A 20881-nucleotide genomic window follows, 5' to 3' on the forward strand; every position below is an offset into this window, starting at 1 on the left:
GGCAGGGACGGCCGCCCACCCCCTGCCCTGGGCACCGCGGCGTCGGACTGGGCGGCTGGCAGGAGGGTCTCGGAAGCCCCGGGCTGCCCTGCAAGGCTGCACGTCCCGCGGGGATTTCTCTGAGAGGAAAGTTCCCACCAGACGTTACCTCAGCACCCGCGGGGCCCCCGTCCACGGCCCTGGCCAGCCCTGGCGGAGCGGGCTCCGTGCGGATGTTGTTTTCTACCAACTATTTATCGTGTCCTATCTACACAGAAATATATTTATGGTGCTTCTACCCAAAGCGTAGCAGTGTCTGCGTGTGTCCGGGAGACAGCTCTTCGTGGACAGGTCACGGGGGCAGGACGCGCCTGCCACCGCAGGGGGGTGTGACCCTGAGGCTCTCTAGTCACCCAGCTGGAGGGCACCTGTCCTCTACAGGGAGCTGGTGCCTCTGGCCTCAGTTTCCCCAGAAGGCAGTGAGGGGAGGTTGAGGCAAGGAATGGCCAGGGGTGTGGGTCAGGTGTCCCACCCCTCGGGGACAGGGCCCGTCCCTGGGGCCCGTGTGTCTGTGCACGCCGGCCGGCTCCCTGGTCACCACGGCTGGCCTCATGGCCATGCAGGCTGGACCTGGAGTGCCGCCTCTGGGCCATCGCTCACTCGGCTGCCCCATGTCTGATGCCCTAGCCCTACAGCCGGCAGGGCCTCCTGCTCTGGGAACCTGGGGGAGGAGGGAGGCACCATCACCAACAGGAAGGCCTCCTGGATGGAAATCAGTGCTGCTTGCCAGAAGCTCTGCTGGGGAGCCCCGTGGAATCCAGGGAGTCCGCACACGGGCAGGAGACCAGGGGTGGGGTTGAGCCAGGCCTGTTCCATTACCCACAACCACCAACTCTGGGAGAACGAAGGCCCGGGAGGGGACATGGAGCCAGGCTGCTCAGGGGCCCACACTCAGTTAAATGCTCCATCACTTCCGTCTTGAAATTCTCAGTGATCTTTGCCGAGGATCCCAGAGCAAGGCGTGCGGTGCTGCTCCAGCCGGCGGGAGTCTGGCTCCCGGAACCACATCCGTGTGAGACCCGAGGGCGCTTCCCCACTCCCGGGAAGGAAAGTGGGGTCTGCGGCATCTCAGGCTGGGCCAGACAGCGATTGCAAGAGACCTGGGCCCTCCTCATTTTCAGAAGCTGGGATTTTTCTAGAGCCCCCTTTGGGCCCATACATGGCCATGTTCCTCCGAGAAGGCTGGGGCTGACCCCGGACAGCACGTCCCTCCCAGGGAGAACAGCAAAGGCGGCGGGGGGGAGGGGGTGTCCTGGGGCCCCAGGGTGTCTGGGCCACATGGCTGTGGTGATGGCCATGGGTCCACAGGTCTGGGGCAGTGGGCCGAGGGCACCACATGAAAGGACAGGACCCCAGTTACATGAGAACCACAGACAAACCACAGTCTGCATGGGTCCCCAGTACTGCCCAGAGCACGTACTAGAGCACGTCTGTGCTCTGTGTGAAGTTCAGATCGCGGCAGGTGTCCGGCTCTGGTCGCTTCCTCTGTCTGCGCCCCGCGGAGCGGTGGTGGTGGACGAGCCCCTCTTAGGGTCTGCTGGGGGCGGCTCTGATTTTTTTGAGATTTAACGCAAGGAAGGAAGTCAGAGGCGATGACAGGCCGGGGCAGCCGCCCTGCGATGATTCTGTGTCAACTCAGAGGGTGTTTCAGGGTGACGTTAACCCCACTCAGAGGACCCCGGGTAAAGCAGACGGCTGTCCGCAACACAGGCCCCCCCAGTCAGGAGGGAGGGTTGGAAGGACAGAGCAGGCTTCCCGAGAAGGGGGATTCCCCAGACGGGAGCTGCACCTTCAGCCCTGCCCGGCGTCCCCCAGGCCGGCGGCCCTCACAGCCTCCGAGACCCTCTGCGCCTAGTCCTTGTGACAAGGCCCTTGTCCCTCCCGCCCCGTCCCATCGGGGCCGATTCTGCGGAGCCCTGCCAGCACGGTGGGCTGACGGACAAAGTGCTCAGGAGCCAGGACGCCTCTAGTTTGGTTCTACGTGCCACGACCCAGTCACCCAGCCTCAGTTTACCCGTGGGGGAAGGGCCTACTGCGCCGTCCCACAACTTCTCTCTCCCTGGAGAGACCGGGACAGACAGGAGCTAGCTTCCTATCGGCCGGGCGGGTGTCACTGTGGCGTGGGGCTCGCCCTGGGGGCGGGGGCCGGGGCCGGAGGCGGTCCCGCCAGGGAGGAAGGCGGCCGGGGACGCACAGCACACGCAGCGGGAGCGACCGCATCCCCGCCCCGGGCTTTGCCAGCAAACAGCGCCACCGCGACCTTGGCCCAGTATCTGATCTCTGTTCTCCTGCGTGTGAGTCCAGGTTTGTTTAAGTTACGAACGCAAACAAGAGGGGAAACGGGCTGAATGTTAAAATATTTACATCTTCTCCAGTGAGCGCTCTGGTTTCTGTCCAGTTGGTGAAGGTTTGCCGGGCGGCGGGCGGCTCTGCGTGAATCTGTGTGTGACCTATGGGGCCACCTGCTTGGCACGCGGGCAGCCGCACTGTTTCCTCTGGGCGGCATTCCGGGGTCTGCTGGGGGGACATCGTCTGTGAACCCATGGGGTTCTCTCCAAGGGTCTTCACTGGGATAAAGAAGGTCGTGTCTTGAAGTCGGGATTTCCTGGAGAAATCCTGTCCATGGCAGCTTCTCCAGGTCCTGCTTGGGCCCAGGCTCCCCCCGGAACAAGGCTCAGCACGACCCGTCCCCCCGGTCTGGCCAGGAGGCGATGCTGCCTCTCTCACAGCCTGTCAGGTCGGGAAGCGGAGGACTGCGGGCCAAGTGCCTCGTCCACCGCGGTCGTCGCTCCCAGTGCGATGGGCTCCTCTTCCAGATGCCTCTTGACCTCACCACCACCAACACAGACCCCAGCGTCTGCCACACACACGCAGATACACACACACGCACACCGCCCTATAAACACCTGCTCAGGCATGCCCACGCACACGCATGCACACGCCTCCCACACCCATACACATGCGCACAAGTGCACACCTGGAACACACACTCACACACATGCCTACAGACACACGCACACCTCCCATATACACATTCGCTCAGGCATGCCCACACACACACATGTACACACTTTCACACCCCACACACGCACACACACCAGCTCACATCTCACACACACTCCCATACGCACCCGCTCACACACACCCATGCACACACACGTACTCACCACCCTCACACATACATGCACACACCAGCGTACACCTTGCACACACCTACACACGTGCACACGTATACACGCTCACATGTGCACAAGTATGCATGCCCCACACCTGTACACACAGACACACACAGACACACACAGGTTTGCACATGTCTTCCGGTCCCTCCTAGCCAAGGGCTATGTCCCGGGCAGACCCGGGGCCTGGTTCTGCGAAAGCTCGGTGCCGGCTGATGGCCCGGGTGGCGATGGCCGACTGCTCGCACCGAGTGCCCACTATGTGCCCACTGTCCTGCCGGGCCTGGGGACACGCACATGACCACACACAGTCCAGCCACCGCTAAACTCTACGGGGGTTAAAACCCGGATTCCTCAGGGTGAACCTCAAGGCCCCACAGACCCGCCGTCTCCTCCTCTCCTTGGCCCCCACCTGGTCCCGCAGGCTGCCTCCGCCTCCCTGCCCGCGGGTCATTCACCTGCTCCCCTCCAGGCCGGCATTCTCCATCCCTCGTCTCAGCTTTCCCTCACCCAGCCCCTGCGAGAGGCCCTCCCTGACTCAGGTCAACAGAAGCCGCCACCCCAACCTCCAGTGCACCCAGGACACCGTCTCTCTCACCCGCTCGCACTTTACCACACAAAACAGAGAAGTTGGAACACGCGGGTTTGCTCCTTCGTGTCTAGCTCTGCCTATGGATATGTGGGGCCATTCACTACGGGCTCCGAGCGGTCCCCGCGGTGCAGGCCCCCCGGGGGCTTCCGGCCCTCCTCGCGGTGGAGGTGCCTTGCCCGCCCCTAGCCCTCTGCCCCCGGGCTGGAGACTCGTCTGTGTCGTGACATCGGCACTTTGTTCTTACTGCTGACTTTATTTTACTTCGTTGAAGATTTTACCTATTTATCTGAGACAGAGAGTGCACAGAAGGAGAGGGAGAGGAAGGGAAGCAGGCTCCCTGCCGAGCAGGGAGCCCCCAGGACCCCGGGATCACGACTGGAGCCGAAGGCAGACGCCTCACCGGCTGAGCCCCTCAGGTGCCCTCTTATTGCTGATTTTACTGCTCATTTTTGTTGCTTTATTCCCTCCTATGACAAGTCCGTCACTTGTGTATCGTTCTCCTACCGACCGGCCTCTGGGTGGTTTCCCGTCCGGGGCTGCAGCAGACGTCACCGAGCCCCGTGCGTGGCCCATGGGGTCACTTCTGGAACCGCGTACCCAGGGGCAGAGCTTTCTCACCAGCCGCTCTCCAACGGCCTGGCCGTTTTCAACTCTTCCGTTCCCGTGATAACAGAGAGAGCTCTCAGCCTGACGGCCCGCAGGGACTCCTGTGTCGCCATGTGTCTCTGGAGCCCAGGCGGTCTGCCCTTTGCCCGGGAAAAAACACGAGAGGTCAGCGGGAACCTGGTAGAAACAGTGAGAGAATTTCACAAGTTCAGTCGGCCCAGAAGTGCATACAAGGGCCCAAGCCCAGCTTGTCGGCTTCCACGGAGGGAGGACAGCAGAGAGCCAGAAAGACAGGCACTGCCTGCCACGTCCACAGAACAGCGGGCTGGCCCCGTGGTGGCCTCCTGTGGTCACTGTCGCAAACAGTCACACGCTAGTGGCCTAAAGCAATAAGAATGTACTATCTTACAGCTCTGGGGCTCAGAGGGCCCAGCCGGGTCTTACTAGGCCAAGGTCAAGGGGTGGGCGGCAGCATCACTCCTCTGGGGGCCCCAGGGCGACCCCTTCCTGTCTCCTCCAGCTTCTAGAAGCCGCCTGCTTTCCTCATGGGGTGGCTCCTCCTCCGCCTTCATGGCCAGCAGCGGGGGGCTTGCTGCCGTCTGCCTGGATCACTTTCTTCTGCCCCCACTTCCACCTGCAACCATCACGAGGCCCATCTGGACGACAGAGGATAGTGTCCCTTTCCCAAGGCCCCTGGCCAGCAACCCGAACCCCACCTTGCTGTGGGACCTAACATAGTGACAGGTTCTGGGGATTCAAAGATGGGGGCATCTTTGAGGGCTCAGCACTCCCAGGAGCTTTGACCCCCCTCCGCACTTCCACTGCATGAACAGCTGAGACCCCCCTGCCTGGGTCCCAGAGCCCGGTGTGTCCCCCGAGAGGGCTCCCGTGCAGGGGGAGGGGCAGGGCTGTGTCCAGTCAGGACCCTCGAGGCCTCATCCAACAGAGCGTGACTTTCACAGAGACGGATGGTCGCCCGTGCGCAGACAGAGCCCAGCTGAAACCGTCCCAACCCCTTAGAGATGAAGGCTGAGGAAACCACAAAGTCAGGCTCTGGGAGGTGAGTCAGGATCTGGACAGACCCTCCAGTGACATCTAGCATGGCCTCGGTTTCCCAAGTCACTGTGGGGTGTCGTGTGCCGCGACCAGGTCCCAATACTGCCACTTTTGAGGGTGAATGGGCGATCCACAGAACGTTCTGGAATGTACTAAGTTATACTAAACCAATTCGATTTGGTCTTGGCACAAATTCGGAAACATTAAAGTTATAGATGTCAGAGATAAAAAATTCCAGAAGAGATTTTTTTCTATTTGGATGGAAACTTTTTAGACGTAAAAACAATGGCAATAAATGAAAAGGGAAGGTTACGTATTTGTCAAATAGGTAATGTTGCACTTTTTAAAAATATCGGAAAGTACAGTTGAAATACCAACCTGCTGGTCCATCAGGGCTTGACTCGCTCCCTGAGGCCTGGAGGGAGCTCACACACCAGTGCACATGCGAGGCCCTAGCAGGAACCAGAGCAAAGGGCGTGAGCAAACATTCACAGCAGAGGAAAACAGGCTTGAATTCTGGGGAGTTACAGCCCGGGTCACCGTGGGTATCCCAGGGACAGGTGCTCCGGGGCCCGTCGTGGTGACAGGATCTGCCCGATCCGTCCCGTGGGGCTGCCGCACTGCTAAAACCTCAGCAGAGTGGTTCCTTCTGTTGGCGACGCAAGCTACTGGCTTGGAAAACCTCAGGCTCGGCGTTCTAATTATTATGACATCGACTGCTGGGCTCTGATTCTTGGTCCAGGGCAAGGACAAGAGGCCTGGCGTCCGTTCCCAGCCCTCGCCCCAGTGGTTCCAGCGACCGGCCCTGGAGAGACCCCAGAGTAGGGGAAGCTGGTGGGGACCTGGCTCGGGCCGACGGCACACATGGCCGCCCACTGGTCCACACCGCAAACCCGCAGACACAGCAGGGCCCGGCCCCCTGGCCAAGCTCGGCCCACCCTGGCCGGGGACCTGCAGTGGGTGCAGAGGGGCTGCGGGCTGAGCGTGAGGCAGAGGGAGGGCTGAGGGCTCAGGAGAGATGGACAGTGTGTGCCCCCCCAAGGAGGCCGTTGCAGCTCTCCTGTAGATAGAGGGACAACGCCCCGTGGGGCCTGGCCAGGGCACCACCTCAGAGCTCTGCCGGCGGGGACTCACCCCCTACACGGGCTCGGACAACTGACCCTCAGGGAAACCCAGCACTGAGACGACCACTGCTCAGAAACGCCCCAGTGTCCTCCTCGCTGTCCTGACAAAAGCGTCTGTTTGAGGAGGGGGCAGGGTGGGGAAGGGAAGGTGGGAGGGTGAGGAGGGAAGGAAGGGGAGGAGGGGGCAGGGTGAGGAAGGGAAGGGAAGAGGGTGAGGAGGGGAGAGGAGGAAGGGGAGGAGGGGAGAGGGCAGGGGGAGGAGGGGAAGGCAGCGGGGCTCCCTGAGCCTCCTCACCAGCCCCGGGGCCGGCTGGGCGCTGGGAGCCTGGCGGGCTTGACGCAGGAAGAAACTTTCCAGGGGCGACATCCGGGCCGGCTGACTCTGTCCTGGAGCCACGGCGGCCACAGTCGCTCGCAAGCTGGGTGGACACACAGTCCCCCCATTTTCCCCGCAGGCGCTCTCCCTCTGCCTGGCTGCTGAGGCTTCGGGGACGGCGCCCGTGTCTGTCTGCCGTCCACAGCTGCGCGGCGGCCAGGTCACAGCTCAGCTGGGCGCCCGCCAGCCCAGGGGACCCTGGACCGGCTGTAGCCGCTGTGCCCCCATGTCCCCACCTCCTTTGCACAGCTGCCCAGCCGGCGCGTAGTGGCTTCTGACGGCCGACGTCACCAGCAGCGCCCGGTGGCCGGCCCGGCCACCAGCCCTGTGCCCGCTCCCCCCAGGCTACCCCGCATGCCGGGCCTCGCTGGGCCCCTGGACGGGGCACTGCTCTCCTCACCCCCTCCCCCTGCACTGTGCTTTGACCCCAGGCGAAACCCGGGCCCACCTCTGTGTTGACAGCCCTCAGGCCTGTCCCTCCCAAGTGAGAACTTCCAGGCCCGGGCGTCAGGAGGCCCAGATTCCTGCGCGGCCTGGCCCCCACGCGGCGGCTCCGATTGGGCACTGGTCTCCTCCAGACCTTGCAGTCTCAGTTTCCCAGCTGAAAATGGAAATGCTCTCGACCGCGCGGGGCCCCTGGGAGAATTTGCGGGGCGTGCTGGGGAGCAGGCTGGCCGGTGCCCCATGCCACTACTGTCCAGGCCTGGCAGGCAGCCTCGTGCTGGGCCCGCCGGGGGCCTGAGGGCTGCTGCACACCTCCCGCCCACTTTCTGCAGGGCTGGGCACCCTCCTGGCTCTGGTCCTCAGCTCCTGTCCCCCAGGCCTGCCCCAAAGCAGGGTCAAACCCCCTGTCCCTGCTCGTGTGCCCGCCCTGCTCCGCACCCCACTCCCAGCCCGGCTCACCAAGCCCCCAGCATCTGCCCAGATGCCCCAGGCTAGACGGGGGCAAGGCTCTCCCTCTCCAGCCTGCGTGCCCGAGGCAGAGGGGCCTCTGAGAAACGACGTGCGATGGGGGGGCGGGGCGCACCTGTCGGGGGGGGGTGTGTGTGTGTGCGTGAGAGTGAGGGGTGTGTGACCCCGCGAGACTGTGTGTGTGCAACCATGCATGGGAGTGTGCTTGCCTGGCGCGTGTGTGTAGTGAGTGTGAGTGCGTGCACGTGGGGGTGTAGGACTGTGTGTGTGAACATGTTTGTGTCGTGTGCGGCACACGCGTGAGAGCGTGTATGTGGTGTCTGTGGGGCCATCCTGCTGCACCCCCACGCTGTGGCCCTGCCCGCTCCCTGGGGGCCCTTCCTCTGGAAAGGGAGTGAGGCCAACAGGTCACATGAGCTCCCAGGGTCACCTGGCCACAGGCTGAAGGGCACACTGGCCCCAAGAACTCAGAGGTGGAGATGGTGAGTAGGGTGGCCACCGGGCACGGGCGGCCATCTGCTCTGGCCACGCCGGCCACTCTCAAAGTGAGGGCTGTGTCTGTCCCGAGTCTGCTCTACAAAGTGCCACACACCTACTCACCTAGACAATGCAGTTCTGCAGGCCAGAAGCCCGGAACGGGCTCCACAGGGCTAAACGCCGGCTGGGCAGGACCGGTTCCTTCTGGAAGCTCCAGGAGAGGATCTGCTCCCTCCCCTCCCCGGTGTCTGGAGGTGCCTGCATTCCCTCCAGCTCTCCTCAGTTCCTGGCCCTGTCGTCTTCCATCCTTGCAGACTCCTGGGATGAGGACACGGACGTCTCCGTGGCTGCATGAGGAGGGGAGAGGAGGGGAAGGCAGAGCGGGCTCGCTGGGTGCCCGGTGCCTGGGGCGGGGCACAGGGGTCAGGCAGTGAGGGCGACCTTGCAGCCCGGGCTTGAGCTGGAAGCATCCATCTGAACCCAAGGCTGACTTTTCTCTCAAACAGCTCTGTCCACCGGACGGGCCTGGGCACAAGGACCCCCTGGGCACAGGGGTCTAGCAATGTCACCACGCAGAAAGGACCAGAGCAGCGGCTGAGCCCGGAGTGGGGGAGGTGCGGGGCAAGAACACGCGGTCCCAGCTGGGGGCCGCCCACCAGACTCGGCCCACACGGGAGGGTCCCGCCTGCCCAGCGGCTGATTCGAGCTTCACCCAGGAAAGGAAGCCAAGCGGTTTGAAACCCAGTCTGTGTGTTGAAACTCCTGCACAACGATGCTTTCAAAATTACCGGTCATTTTCAGAGGAACCAACTCTTTCTTTTGAAAACTGATGAAGAACCACACATTCACCCTCCCGTTGCCACATGACACGGCCACCGGAGAACCCGTGTGTGAGGCTGCTGCGGCTGACAGATGGGGAAGGGGCCACAGAGCTGAGAATCCGTGGGCAGGGGCCCCAGGGAGGTAGCAACCCTCGGTGTTGATCGTGGGAGGCTGCTCACACCACACCCTCGCCACCACCACCCACAGCGCCGCCTTGCTAGGAAAAGCAAACAGAACCACCAGGTTCCCAGGAACGGGGACGGAGACACAGCAAATGCAGACAGTGGGGGCGGGTCACAGGACGACCACAGAACTGCAGGGAAGCGAGGACGGATGGGGGAGGAGCCTTTCCATGCAACGAGCCCAGTGGCCGTGCCAGGCAGGTGCGCTGTCTGCCCTTGATGGAGCGACCCACCCAAACCAACCCCAAATTTAGAGACGGTCAGGCACGTGTGGCCGCTGAATGGCATTGGAGAGCCACGGTAATTTCTCGGTGCGATAACAGTTTTGTGTTCAAAGGATTCCACTTACATGAAACTTCTAGAAAAGGTAAAACTACAAAAAAACGAGTTTCTACATGAAAAAAAAAAAAAAAGGCACCATTCCCCCAGGGAGAACCGCACTGACGGGGAGAGAGCGCTGGTTCCTGCACCAGGGGACCTCTTCGGGAACGGAGGGCCAGGTGACACTATGAAAGCAGGGGGAGTCCTACGGGTGGCAGAGAGACACCCCCGCCACCCCCACCAGGAGCTACGGGGCAGGGCCAGTGCAGCAAGCAGGAGGTAGCGCCCAGAACACACGAGACCTGGCCTGGACAGCCCGGGACAGAAGGTGGGCGGGCACAGGCAGGGCCTGGGGTGGGACAGGCTGTTGGGGACACAGATTTACCACCGACTGCGGTGACCTCAGGTGACCCTCGCACCAGCCCGGGAGCGGCTGGACGGAAAGCCCTCCACCAGCAGCAGAGCGCGGCGCCCTGGCTCAGTGTCCTGGGGCCGGCGAGGGGAGTCTGGCTGCCGATGGCCGTGAGCAACCTCACGGGCCATCATGATGTCAAGCGGCTCCCCTCCTCCCCCAGATTTACCTACTGGCCGCCAGGACTGGTTCGAGCCCGTACGAGCCGGCCCCAGCGCCCACCGCGGCCGCCTGCCGACAGGGCTCCTGCATGCGTGGGCTCCTGGGTCTGACAGGTGTGGCCGCTCTGCTAGGTGGCGAGGTGGGCCGTGAAGCTGGGGTGGGGAGAGGGGATCTGGGTCAGGCGGGCCACGGGGGAACCGATAACAGAATCCACTCCAGAGGACTTAAGCTCAACGAGGTTTACTGAGAGTTCAGGGGCAGTGGGGAGAACAGTGGGTCAGACCTGAGACGCAGCTTCCGGAAAGATGGCTCCAGAAACCATGCCAGGCTCCTGCTTGCGCTGGGAGCTCCCACCACTCCAGAATGTTCCATCTCTGCCGGGGACTGCCCGGGGAGCCAGCCAGCCAGCCAGGCAGGGCCGGTGCATGCCCCACCGAGGGGGTCCCAGTGCCCGTGGCCGGGGCCCCGCTGTGCCACTCAGAACTCCCAGGAGAGCGCGCCTCGCACCCTGGCTTGCCTTTGCCGACGGCCTTCTGCTGGCCCTGGGTGGAGCTCTGCAGTTTGGCCCAGCCCCACTCCAGCCCCCCTGCACACAGGCCTTAGACCCCTGTGGGAATGCTAGCCGCCCCTGGGCTGCGCCTGTGGCCGACCCTCCCTTTAACCCCCGGACCCCCTCATCTCCTACCCGCAGCCGCTGTCCATTAGGAAACACATCCAGGCCAGGCTTCCCCAAACTCACATCCACTTTAAAACAGCCCCCCCCCCCCCCGCCCCGCTGCAGGCCAAGCTGGGGACTGGTGGCCCTGCGGGGGGAGGTGGTCTCTGGGTTCCAGGCTGTAGGGTAGGGTGAACAAGGGAAGCTGTTCCATGTCCGCAGGGGCCAGCGCCCCCAGTCCTGGCCCTGCAGCCATCCTGGGGTGCCCGTCCTGCCTCCTACAGTCCGCAGGCAGCTCCCGGGAGTGGCCTGGGAAGGGCTTCAGGAACAGAGCTGGGAGCCCCCCCACCCCAGCACAGAGAGCCCCTGAGTGCCAGGATGGCCCATCCCTAACACTGGGCCACCCGAGGGAGTGACCCCGAAACCCAAAGAGGAGGGAGGCTGGGGTGCCATGGGGCACCCTCCTAGGGTCAGGGTCGGGGTGGGGATCTTGATACCAGGAGCACCGGTGGAGAGACTGGGGACCGAGGGAGCAGCCCAACCAGACCAGCTGGGCTGGGCGACCAGGCCCCCACCTGTTCCACCAGCCCCTCCCTGGCCCTCTTCCCCACGCCGGCCCTGAGGTCTCCCTCAAAGCCAGAGTGCCAACACCGACCCCCATCGGAAGGAAGGGAGGCCCTGTCAACCCTCAAGCAGGGGTGGCTGTTCCAGCTCCCTGCCCCATGGGGAGCCCCAAAGTCACCCTGCCCTGACCCCTGACCTGTGAAGCGTTACCTCCTGTGGCCAGGGCGCTCAGCAGCCCAGGCTGTGTGTCTGTACAAAGTGCTCTGAGAGTCCCCATTCGGATCACAGTGAGAGTCAGGGGCCACCTGTGTCCCATAGGGTTGTGACCCCCCACCCCGACAGACAGGACCCCCCTTTGTCTCGTACCTGACACCATCAACACTGATTCTGTCAACGAGGCAAGCTTGACCGCCCCACCCCCAGCCAGTCTCTACAGATTTCAGGGCCGGGGTGCTGGCTGAGTCAGCTGTAGGGCCCACGGGGGCTTCCAGGGATATGCGCCCACATGCAGCAGCAAGGCAGGGGCTGGGCCCAGCTGGGGTGTTGTCCTGAGGCGTCCCTCAAGGGGAGAGAAAGGGAGAGGGAAACGGGGAGAGCAGAGGGCTCCCCGGTACCAGGGCTGAGAGCTCCCATGAGCAGAAAGAAGCTCCGTGGTCCTGGAGTTTAGGGACCTGGTGGGGTTCCCTGGAGGGAGGTGTCCACTCTGGGATGCCTCCCCGTAAAGGGTGATCCCAGAAAGGCCAGGAGGGCCCAGCAGCCCTGGTGTGTCCGGGGTCCTCGGAAAGGGGCAGTGCCACCCCCCACTCCCCATACACTCGCCCACCACGAAGAGCCTGTATTGGGTGGAACCTAGGCTCTGGGCTGATTCCGGCGTAAGAGGAAATGGTGAGCTTCCGGGCAGGGGGACAGGTGCCCCTGCCCCAGAGCTAAGGCCCTGCCCTCCATCCCCGCACCCCCGGCTTGGGTGGTGGGCGCAGAAGCAGGGTGCTAGCCTGTGGGACGTATTCAGGAGCATCACTGGAAAAATCAGGACCTTGTGTGGAGGGGCCTTCTGTGCATCAGCTGTGCGGTCTGCATCTCTGAATCGTGGCACGATGGGATCCGCGTTCAAGGCCCACTTGAGGTCACGGGACGCTCTCCGGGTGCAAACCACCCTCTGTTGTAATTCCTTCTAAGCATCTGCTTCATGAGGCTCGGAACCTGCACATACCTTCAGTTCATAAGCAATTTATCCCTATTTGTGCTCCCCCCCATACACCTGAAGCAATTTAAAAATAAGTACTCTTACAAAAGACATCAAAAAATAAAACTAGAAAGACGGCTCACGTTACGTAAGTGCAGGTAACGTGTACCCTGAACGTCAACGGGCACGGCTGAGGGAGTGTGAGTTAGCTCTGAGGTTCTGAGGCTCCCGGCGGCCGAGGTGAAGACGGACGGAGGCAGGGGGGCGGGCAGGGAGATAGGCAGAGACTTCCCGTTGCTGGAGGAAAGGCAGCGTCCCGCTGACCGGCCTGGACACGCCGAACAGCTCTCCTCCTGTCCTGGAGAAGAAGCAGCTTTCGGAGTCCGTGAGTAGAGGGGCGAGGCACGCTCCAGACCCAGGACGACAGGCCTCCCCCCAGACCAGGCACAGACGGTGGCGGCACTCGGGGCAGGGACACACCACCCCCCGCCCCCAGAGATCCACTCTGGGCCCTTCTCAGGTCTCTATCCGTGGTTTTCTTGGTTTGGGAGCCCCCTCTCCCCGGGCTGGAATCTTGGCACACGTGTTCCTCTTGGCAACACTCTGAGAATAAACAAAGTTGTTCAAAGGTTAGTTTGAACTGCACTTTGCACTCACCTCTCGAGAAAAACCTGGTCTCTACTACTCTGCTCTGGAAAGAGTTCTGGGTCACATGCGTTCCGGAAGTACTACCCGGGGGACGAGCTAAGTCAGTTCTGCCTTCCGCAGAGGAGTCTACACCCCGCCGTCTGCGGGCTGACCTCATGCGCGTGGACTGGAGCCTCGCTTCTCGGAGTGCAACTCACACCCTCCAGGCGCCACACGGATGAGGCCGGCAGACCGCAAGGGACACGGAATGTCATTGACAGACGGCCTGGTTTGAAGTCCCTACGGGGTCACTGCCTGACTGGGGCTGTGGGCAACGCCGCTTCTCCGAGCTCTGGCTTCCTGGTCCGTGCAAGGGCCCGATGGTCACGTTTTGGACTTGATGTGGGGCGCGGTGACTTCAGTGCAACGCAGGGGAGGGCTCTGTGGGGGGTGCTGTGAGGACCCACTGCTCGGGGCCCAAAAAGCACGGGTCAGCCGTCACCTGCTACGGAAGTGACGGGGGACAGGTGCTGCTCTGCTTCGTCCAGTGGGCACTAGGGCACGGGGCCGATGGGGTCCTTGGACGCGGGGGCGCTGGGCAGGGACTTCAGGTACTCCAGGTGCCGCCTGGCGTCCTCCTGGTTCTGGCGCACGTAGTACACGACGTAGGTGATCACCATGGCGAACCAGCCGAACATGGTGACCAGCATGGCCACGTCCGTGGTCTTGCGGTGGGTGCTGCAGAAGCTGACCCCAGAGTCCAGAGCCTGGATCAGCGGCTTCCCCACGAACTCCTCCTGCGCGGCCGTGTGGCAGGCGATCTCGTCCACGGACTCGGGGTCCAGCTTGAGCTCCCACAGGGCCTCCTGCAGCGCACACTCGCAGTGCAGGGGGTTGTGGGAAAGGCGGACCTTGGCGCTCAGCTTGCCCAGGGCGTCCTTGGGGATCCTGCGGATGCGGTTACGGGACAGGTCCAGCAGCCGCAGGCCCCCGGCCAGGCCCGAGAAGGCGGCGGGGCCGATGGTCTCGATGACGTTCTGGGACAAGTCCAGCTCCCTCAGTTGGTGCAGGTGCTGGAAGGCCCCGTTAGGGATGTGGCTGAGCTGGTTGGCATCAAGCTTCAGGAGCACAGCGTTGGCGGGGATGTCCTTGGGGATCTCCTGCAGGCCCCTCGCGCTGCAATGGACGGCCACGGCCCCGGCGTGCTCAGGGCACTGGCAGCTCTGCGGGCAGGACGCGCCCAGGCGCAGGCAGAAGAAGAGGATGAGGCAGGACCCTCCCGAGGGGACGGGCAGAGATGAGGGGCTCTGCTTGCCCACGGGGCCCATGCTGACCACACCTGGGGACAGAGGGCAGTCTCCTCCCTCGGGGGGCCGCAGACCTGCGTTCTCCCTCACTCCCGCAGCCGACGCTGTGCAGGTGACCGTGGCGCGGGCATCAACACTCCCTCGGTGGGCACGAGGGACAGCCGTGTTCTCCGGCTCTAAAAGAGAGCGGCGATCAGCATCGCGGTCCGCGGTCCCGCAGGGAGCCCCAGGGCACACTCTGACTTTGGGGGGAGATGTCACGGGCACCCTGAGGCGTCTGACCAGCGGGTTGGGGTGTCTCTAACTTATTTCCAGAGATTCCCAAGGCCCCCCAGAAGAGCAAGGGCCGGTCGCGCTGACCGCTGGCTGGGTCCAGGAACGCCGGACACACCCAGGGCACACCTAGGCGAGCAGGGGCCGGCTCGGCCGGGCCAGGGACCGCCGCTCGAACCCCCGCGGCTGGAAACTGGAAGAGAGGCCGCAGGGTTCTCCGGGGTGCGGGCAGCGGGACCGGCAAACCCGCGGGGCGCGCTCGGGGCCCGCCGGGCGGGCGGCGGTGGCCGGGGCGGCGGCTGTCGGGGACCAGCGCTTGCCCCCCCGACACCCCGGGCGGGGCCGCCCACACCCGGAGCCCTTCTTTGTCACCCGCGCGGGCGAGCACGCGGCCGGGGGCGGCGCCCAGCCTCTCGGTTGTGCGGGAGCAGGAAGGGAAAGGAGAAAAGCCAAGCCGTGGCGCGCGGCCGCGCTGGGGCGTGGAGTGGCGGGGCCGCGCGCGGGGCCTAAAGGGCGGGGCCGAGACCCCAGACCCGCGACCCCGCGACCCCGGGCGGCGGGCGGGCGGGCGCGGCGGGAGCTTTACCTGCACGGTCGCGTCTGGAGGCCGCTGTGCGCGGGGCTCCCGGCACTCGAAGCCCGACCCGGAGCCACACCCCGGCGCGGAGGCGACCCCGGGCCTGAGCCCACCGCGGCGGCCGCTCGGGACACACGCGGCTCCGCCTGCGGCTCCGCGGGGCGGGGGCGGGGCTTGAGGGCGGGGCGGGGCTTGAGGCGGAGCTGTGAGGCGGGACTGGACGGGGTCTGGAGGCGGGGCCTGAGGCAGCGGAGAGGCTGGGCGGGGCTTGAGGCAGAATCTGGGACGGGGCGGGGCTTGAGGCGGAACTTGAGACAAGATGGGGCGGGGCCTGAGGCGGTGGAGGGGGTGAATCGGGAGGGGTCTGGGATGGGCGTGGCCAGGACGGTGCAGGAAGACCGGGGGCGGGGCCAGGGGCGGGGCCTGGGGCGGGGCCGAGGTGAAGTGTGGGGTCTGTGGGACGGGAGCGGAGTGGGGCGGGGGTGGAGATCACAGGGGCTGTGAGCGGGGGCTGAGGGCGCGCGGTGCGGCCGCAGACCCCGCCCCTGCCCGTGCGGCTCTGGCTGGGGCTGGAGGCAGAGCCTCTCCGCGGTCCGCTGCTCCGCGCCCAGCCCCGGCTGGAGGGTGCGGTTGGGGCTTCGCGGCGCTGCGTCCGGCCGCGGACCTGGGCTGCGGGGTGGGAGTGAGCGGGCATCTCGCGTTTCAGCGGGGCCGGAGCCGTCTTCGGGATTTCAGGGAGCCACGTGGTGTGCTGACCCCAAAGCCCCACTGACGTTGGCCGCGTCCGACATCCGCGCGCCCGAAGGCCGGCACCGCAGTCAGCCGCCGGCCGGGGCCCCTTCCCCGCCTCCAGGTGAGCGCAGCCTGCGGGTCACTGCGGGTCACTGCGCCCCGGCTCGCAGGTCCGGAGTCCGGTCGTGGCCCACTTCGCGCTCATTCCGCCCACCCGGCTGTCCGCACCTGTCCCCGGGGGCGCGAAGCGGCGGTGACGCGCTGTGCAAATGTCCGTGCCTGCGCGTCTCGGCTGACCATGCATCTGGGGTCGGTTTGGGATCCGACTTGAGATCCAGCTCAAGGTGGCTCGTTTCTGCCTGCGGTTACCCTGTTTCCGGCTGTTTGTTCCAGCACTGACCCCTCCCTGCTGGGCGGCCTTTGTGCCTGTGTTAAAATTCCCGGTCCTCTGTGTGCACCTGCGCTCTGTTTCATCGGTCTGTTTGCTTGTCCTTTAAAGGATTTTACTCATTTATTTAGAGAGTGGGGGGAGGGAGGGGGAGGGAGGGAGAGAATCCTATGCAGACCCCCACTGAGCACGGAGCTGGACCAGGGCCTCCTTCTCCCCAGCCTGAGACCATGACCTGAGCAGAAATCAACAGTCAGGCGCTCAGTCGACTGAGCCACCTGCGCGCCCTCCTATCTGCTCCTTTTTATGCCAATTTTCCAAGCGGTCTTCCTTGCTGTAGCTTTGTGGTTCTTGAGTCAGGTAGTACCACCCTCCACTTTTTGTTCCTTCATAAAGTTCTTTTTCGTTATCCTAGATGCTGTGCACTTCCTCATGAGCGTTAGAACAGCTTGTCAGCTTCCAGCAAAAAAGCCTGGTGCATTTTGTTTGGGATCCCACTGAATGCTGACATCAGTTTGAAAAAGTTGATATCTTGACTATCCAGAGTCCTTCAGTCCATGAACATGGTATACCTTCCCATTCATTTAGAACTGCTTTTGTTTCTTTCAGCCCTGTTTTGTGGTCTTGCGTCTCCCGTCATATTTATTTCTTGTAATTTCATGTTATGTTAATGGTATCTTTATTTCAGTTTCCGCTTGCTAAATGCTACTATATAGAAATAAAACTGATTTTTGTATACTGATCTTAACTTTGCTAAAATCACTTATCTATTCTAGTAACTTTTTTATAGACACCTGAGGATTTTCTGCATATACAATCGTGCTATCTGTACATAAAAAGAGTATTCTTTTTTTTCCCAGACTGGATGACTTTTACTTCAATCTCTATCTAATTTCTTTGGCTAGGGCCTCTAGTTCAATACTGAATGGGAAGACTGAGAGCATTTCTCCTTGTTCATCCCAATCTTGGAGAGCGTCCAGTCTTTAAAAAATAATGTTAGTGGTAGATTTTTTTTTTTTTTGGTAGCTGTTCTTATCAGTAAGAGGACATTTCCTTGTGAAAATAGAGGAAACCTCTTGCAAATGGAGTCAGGAAGCCCCAAAGAAGCACTCTCATGCACGTCCTGCTCCTTGCAGCCTGCATCGCCACCAGGGAGGAGAAGATAAGAGTTATCTTGAAGAAGGAGGACATTTTCCCCATAGGAATTTAATCTCCTGCTCTTAAAAAAAGGAAGGAAGACCCCTCCCTGCCCTAGCAATGACACACGAACTAACCACCACTTACCACCAATGAGGAAATGCCACAAACGTGAACTCTTGTTTTCTCCAATAGACTCTTCAAAACAGCCCTTCTCAACTTTCTCCTGAAACCAAATAAGAACTGACCTTCCCTTTGTCTCTTTGGAACTGCCTGTGGCTCACCTTAGTTTGCCTCGCTCCAGACTGCAATTCCTCTGCTATTCCTGAATAAACTCAGTTTGCTAGTAACATAGCTGGTCGTTTTATTTTTAAGGTTGATATCTTCTATTTCTAGTTTGCTGAGAGTTTTTTTTAATCAGGAAGTGTTTTGGATTTTGTCAAATGTCTTTTCACCCATTGAGAACTTTTAAAAAATTAATATATCCTTATGGAAGATTATATTAACTGATTGGCAAGTTTTGAATTAACCTTGTGTCCTTGGAATAAATCCCACTTGGTTATGCTTGTATCATTTTTTATATGTTGATACATTATTTAAAGAGATAGAGCTACTGAGGTTATATTTTTTCCTTGACTGAATGTTGATAGTTCATCTCTCTCAAGGAATTGTATGTTTCCACACAGATCAATGGAACAGAATAGAGAACCCAGAAATGGACCCATCACTCTACAATCAACTAATCTTAGACAAAATAGGAAAGAATAGACAATGGGAAAAAGACAGTCTCTCAACAAATGATGTTGGGAAAATTGGACAGCCACATACAGAAGAATGAAATAACATTTTCTTACACCACACACAAAAATAAGCTCAAAATGGATGAAAGACCTAAATGTGAGACAAAAATCCATCAAAATCCTAGAGGAGAACACAGGCAGCAACCTCTGTGACCTCAGCCGCAGCAACTTCTTGCTGGACGTGCCTTCAAAGGCAAGGGAAGCAAAGGCAAAAATGAACTATTGGGGCTTCATTAAGATAAAAAGCTTCTGCACAGCAAAGAAAACAGTTGACAAAGCCAAAGACAACCGACAGAATGGGAGAAGATATTTGCAAATGACATACCAGATAAAGGGCTAGTATCCAAGATCTATAAAGAAGTTATCAAACTCGGGGTGCCTGGGTGGCTCAGTGGGTTAAAGCCTCTGCTTTCAGCTCAGGTCATGAACCCAGGGTCCTGGGATCGAGCCCTGCATCGGGCTCTCTGCTCAGCAGGGAACCTGCTTCCTCCTCTCTCTCTGCCTGCCTCTCTGCCTACTTGTGATCTCTGTCTGTCAAATAAATAAAATCTTAAAAAAAAAAAAGAAAAAAGAAGTTATCAAACTCAAGACCAGTAATCCAGTGAAGAAATCAGCAGAATACATGAATAGAATTTTCTCCAAAGAAGACATACAAATGGCCAACAGACGCATGAAAAAGTGCTCCACATCACTTGGCATCAGGGAAATACAAATCAAAACCACAGTGAGATACTACCTCACACCACTCAGAATGCCTACAATTAACAAGTCTGGAAATAACCGGTATTGGTGAGGATGTGGAGAAAGGGGAGACCTTGTGCACTGTTGGTAGGAATGCAAGCTGGTGTGGCCACTCTGGAAAACAGTGTGGAGGTTCCTCAAAAAGTTACAAATAGAGCTGTACTGCGACCCAGCAATTGCACTAATGGGTTTTTACCCTAAAGATACAAATGTAGTGATCTGAAGGGGCACGTGCACCCGAATGTTTATAGCAGCAATGTCCACAATAGTCACACTGTGTATGTACACACATACACACACACACACACACATAATGGAATATTACTCAGCCATCAGAAAGGATGAAATCTTGCCATTTGCAACAATGCAGATGGAACCGTAGGGTATTATGCCAAGTGAAATAAGTCAATCAGAGAAAGAAAATTATCATGTTATCACTCATACACGGCGTTAAAAAAAACAAAGCAAAGGAGGATAGGGGAAGGGAGGGAAACATAAGACAGGATGAAATCAGAGAGCGAGACAAACCATAAGAGACTCTTAACCATAGGAAATGAACTGAGGGTTGCTGGAGGGAAGGGGGTGGGGGGATGGAGCTGGGGGACGGGCATTCAGGAGGGCGCGTGATGGGACGAACACTGAGTGTCGCTTGCGACTGGTGAATCCCTGACGTCCCCCTCTGAGACTAACAATACACTGTGTGTTAGTTAATTGAATTTAAATAAATAAAAAAAGAAATTGTCTCATTTAAATTGTTGAATTTATCAGTATAAAGTTATCCATAATGTCTGCGAGTTATCTTTTCAATATGGAATGGGGAGTGATGTCAGCTCATTCCCGACGTGGGTAATCTGCATGTTCTTTCTTCTGCTACTGATGACTCAGGATAGGAGTCTACCAATTTTACTCACATTTTCAAAGAGCCAGTTTTTAGTTCCATTGATTTCTTTATTGCCTTTCTTTTTTTATGTCCCAACTGATCTTTTGCTTACTTTGGGTTTAATTTTTTCCTCATTGTTTTGGTTTCTTAAGGTGAAAGCTGAGCTCACTGGTTTGACACTTTTCCTTCTTCTCTTGTACAGGCATTTTTGTGCTATAACTTTCCCTCCAAGTCCTGCTTTAGCTGCATCCCAGACATGCTTGATGAAATTCATTAAGTTTGCAATGCTTTTTAATTTACCTTTTGATTTCTTTTTTTGAGTCATGGGTTTAGAAGTGTTTTGTGTTGTTTCCAGATATTTGGGGATTTTCCAGAGCTCTTCCTGGTTTTGATGATTAATTTAAATTCCTTGTCAGAGAGCATACTCTGTATGCTTTGGGTCCTTTTAAACTTATGAACTCATTTCATGGCCCACAAAGTGACCTGTGTGAATAATTGTTATATGTGTACTTAAATGTGTTGTACGGTTGCTCCGTGGAGTGTTCTAGAAGTGCTGATGAGATTGAGATTGCTGATAGTGTGAGTCTAGATTTTTACATTTTTGCTGATCTTCTTGTTGCTCTATTAATTACTGAGAGAAGGTGTCGATGTCTCTGACTGCGATTGTAGACTTGTCTGCTGCTCCTGGCAATTCTATCAGCTTTTGCTTCCTGTATTTTGAAGTCCTTTATTCAGATTAATGTGTCTTCTTTATAAATTG

General features: G+C 59.5%; 1 protein-coding gene across 1 annotated transcript; it reads right to left on the bottom strand.

Annotated features, from left to right (window-relative positions):
- Positions 1-13806: 13806 nt before the first annotated feature.
- On the bottom strand, positions 13807-14705 carry LRRC3 (leucine rich repeat containing 3). Its single transcript, XM_032865239.1, has one exon. It carries the CDS (start codon positions 14612-14614, stop codon positions 13841-13843), a length of 774 nt encoding a protein of 257 aa, XP_032721130.1. The 5' UTR covers positions 14615-14705; the 3' UTR covers positions 13807-13840.
- Positions 14706-20881: the final 6176 nt, after the last annotated feature.

This window comes from Lontra canadensis, unplaced genomic scaffold (genome assembly GCF_010015895.1).
Source record: "Lontra canadensis isolate GAN:19392208 unplaced genomic scaffold, GSC_riverotter_1.0 scaffold29, whole genome shotgun sequence".
Taxonomy (NCBI): Eukaryota; Metazoa; Chordata; class Mammalia; order Carnivora; family Mustelidae; genus Lontra; species Lontra canadensis.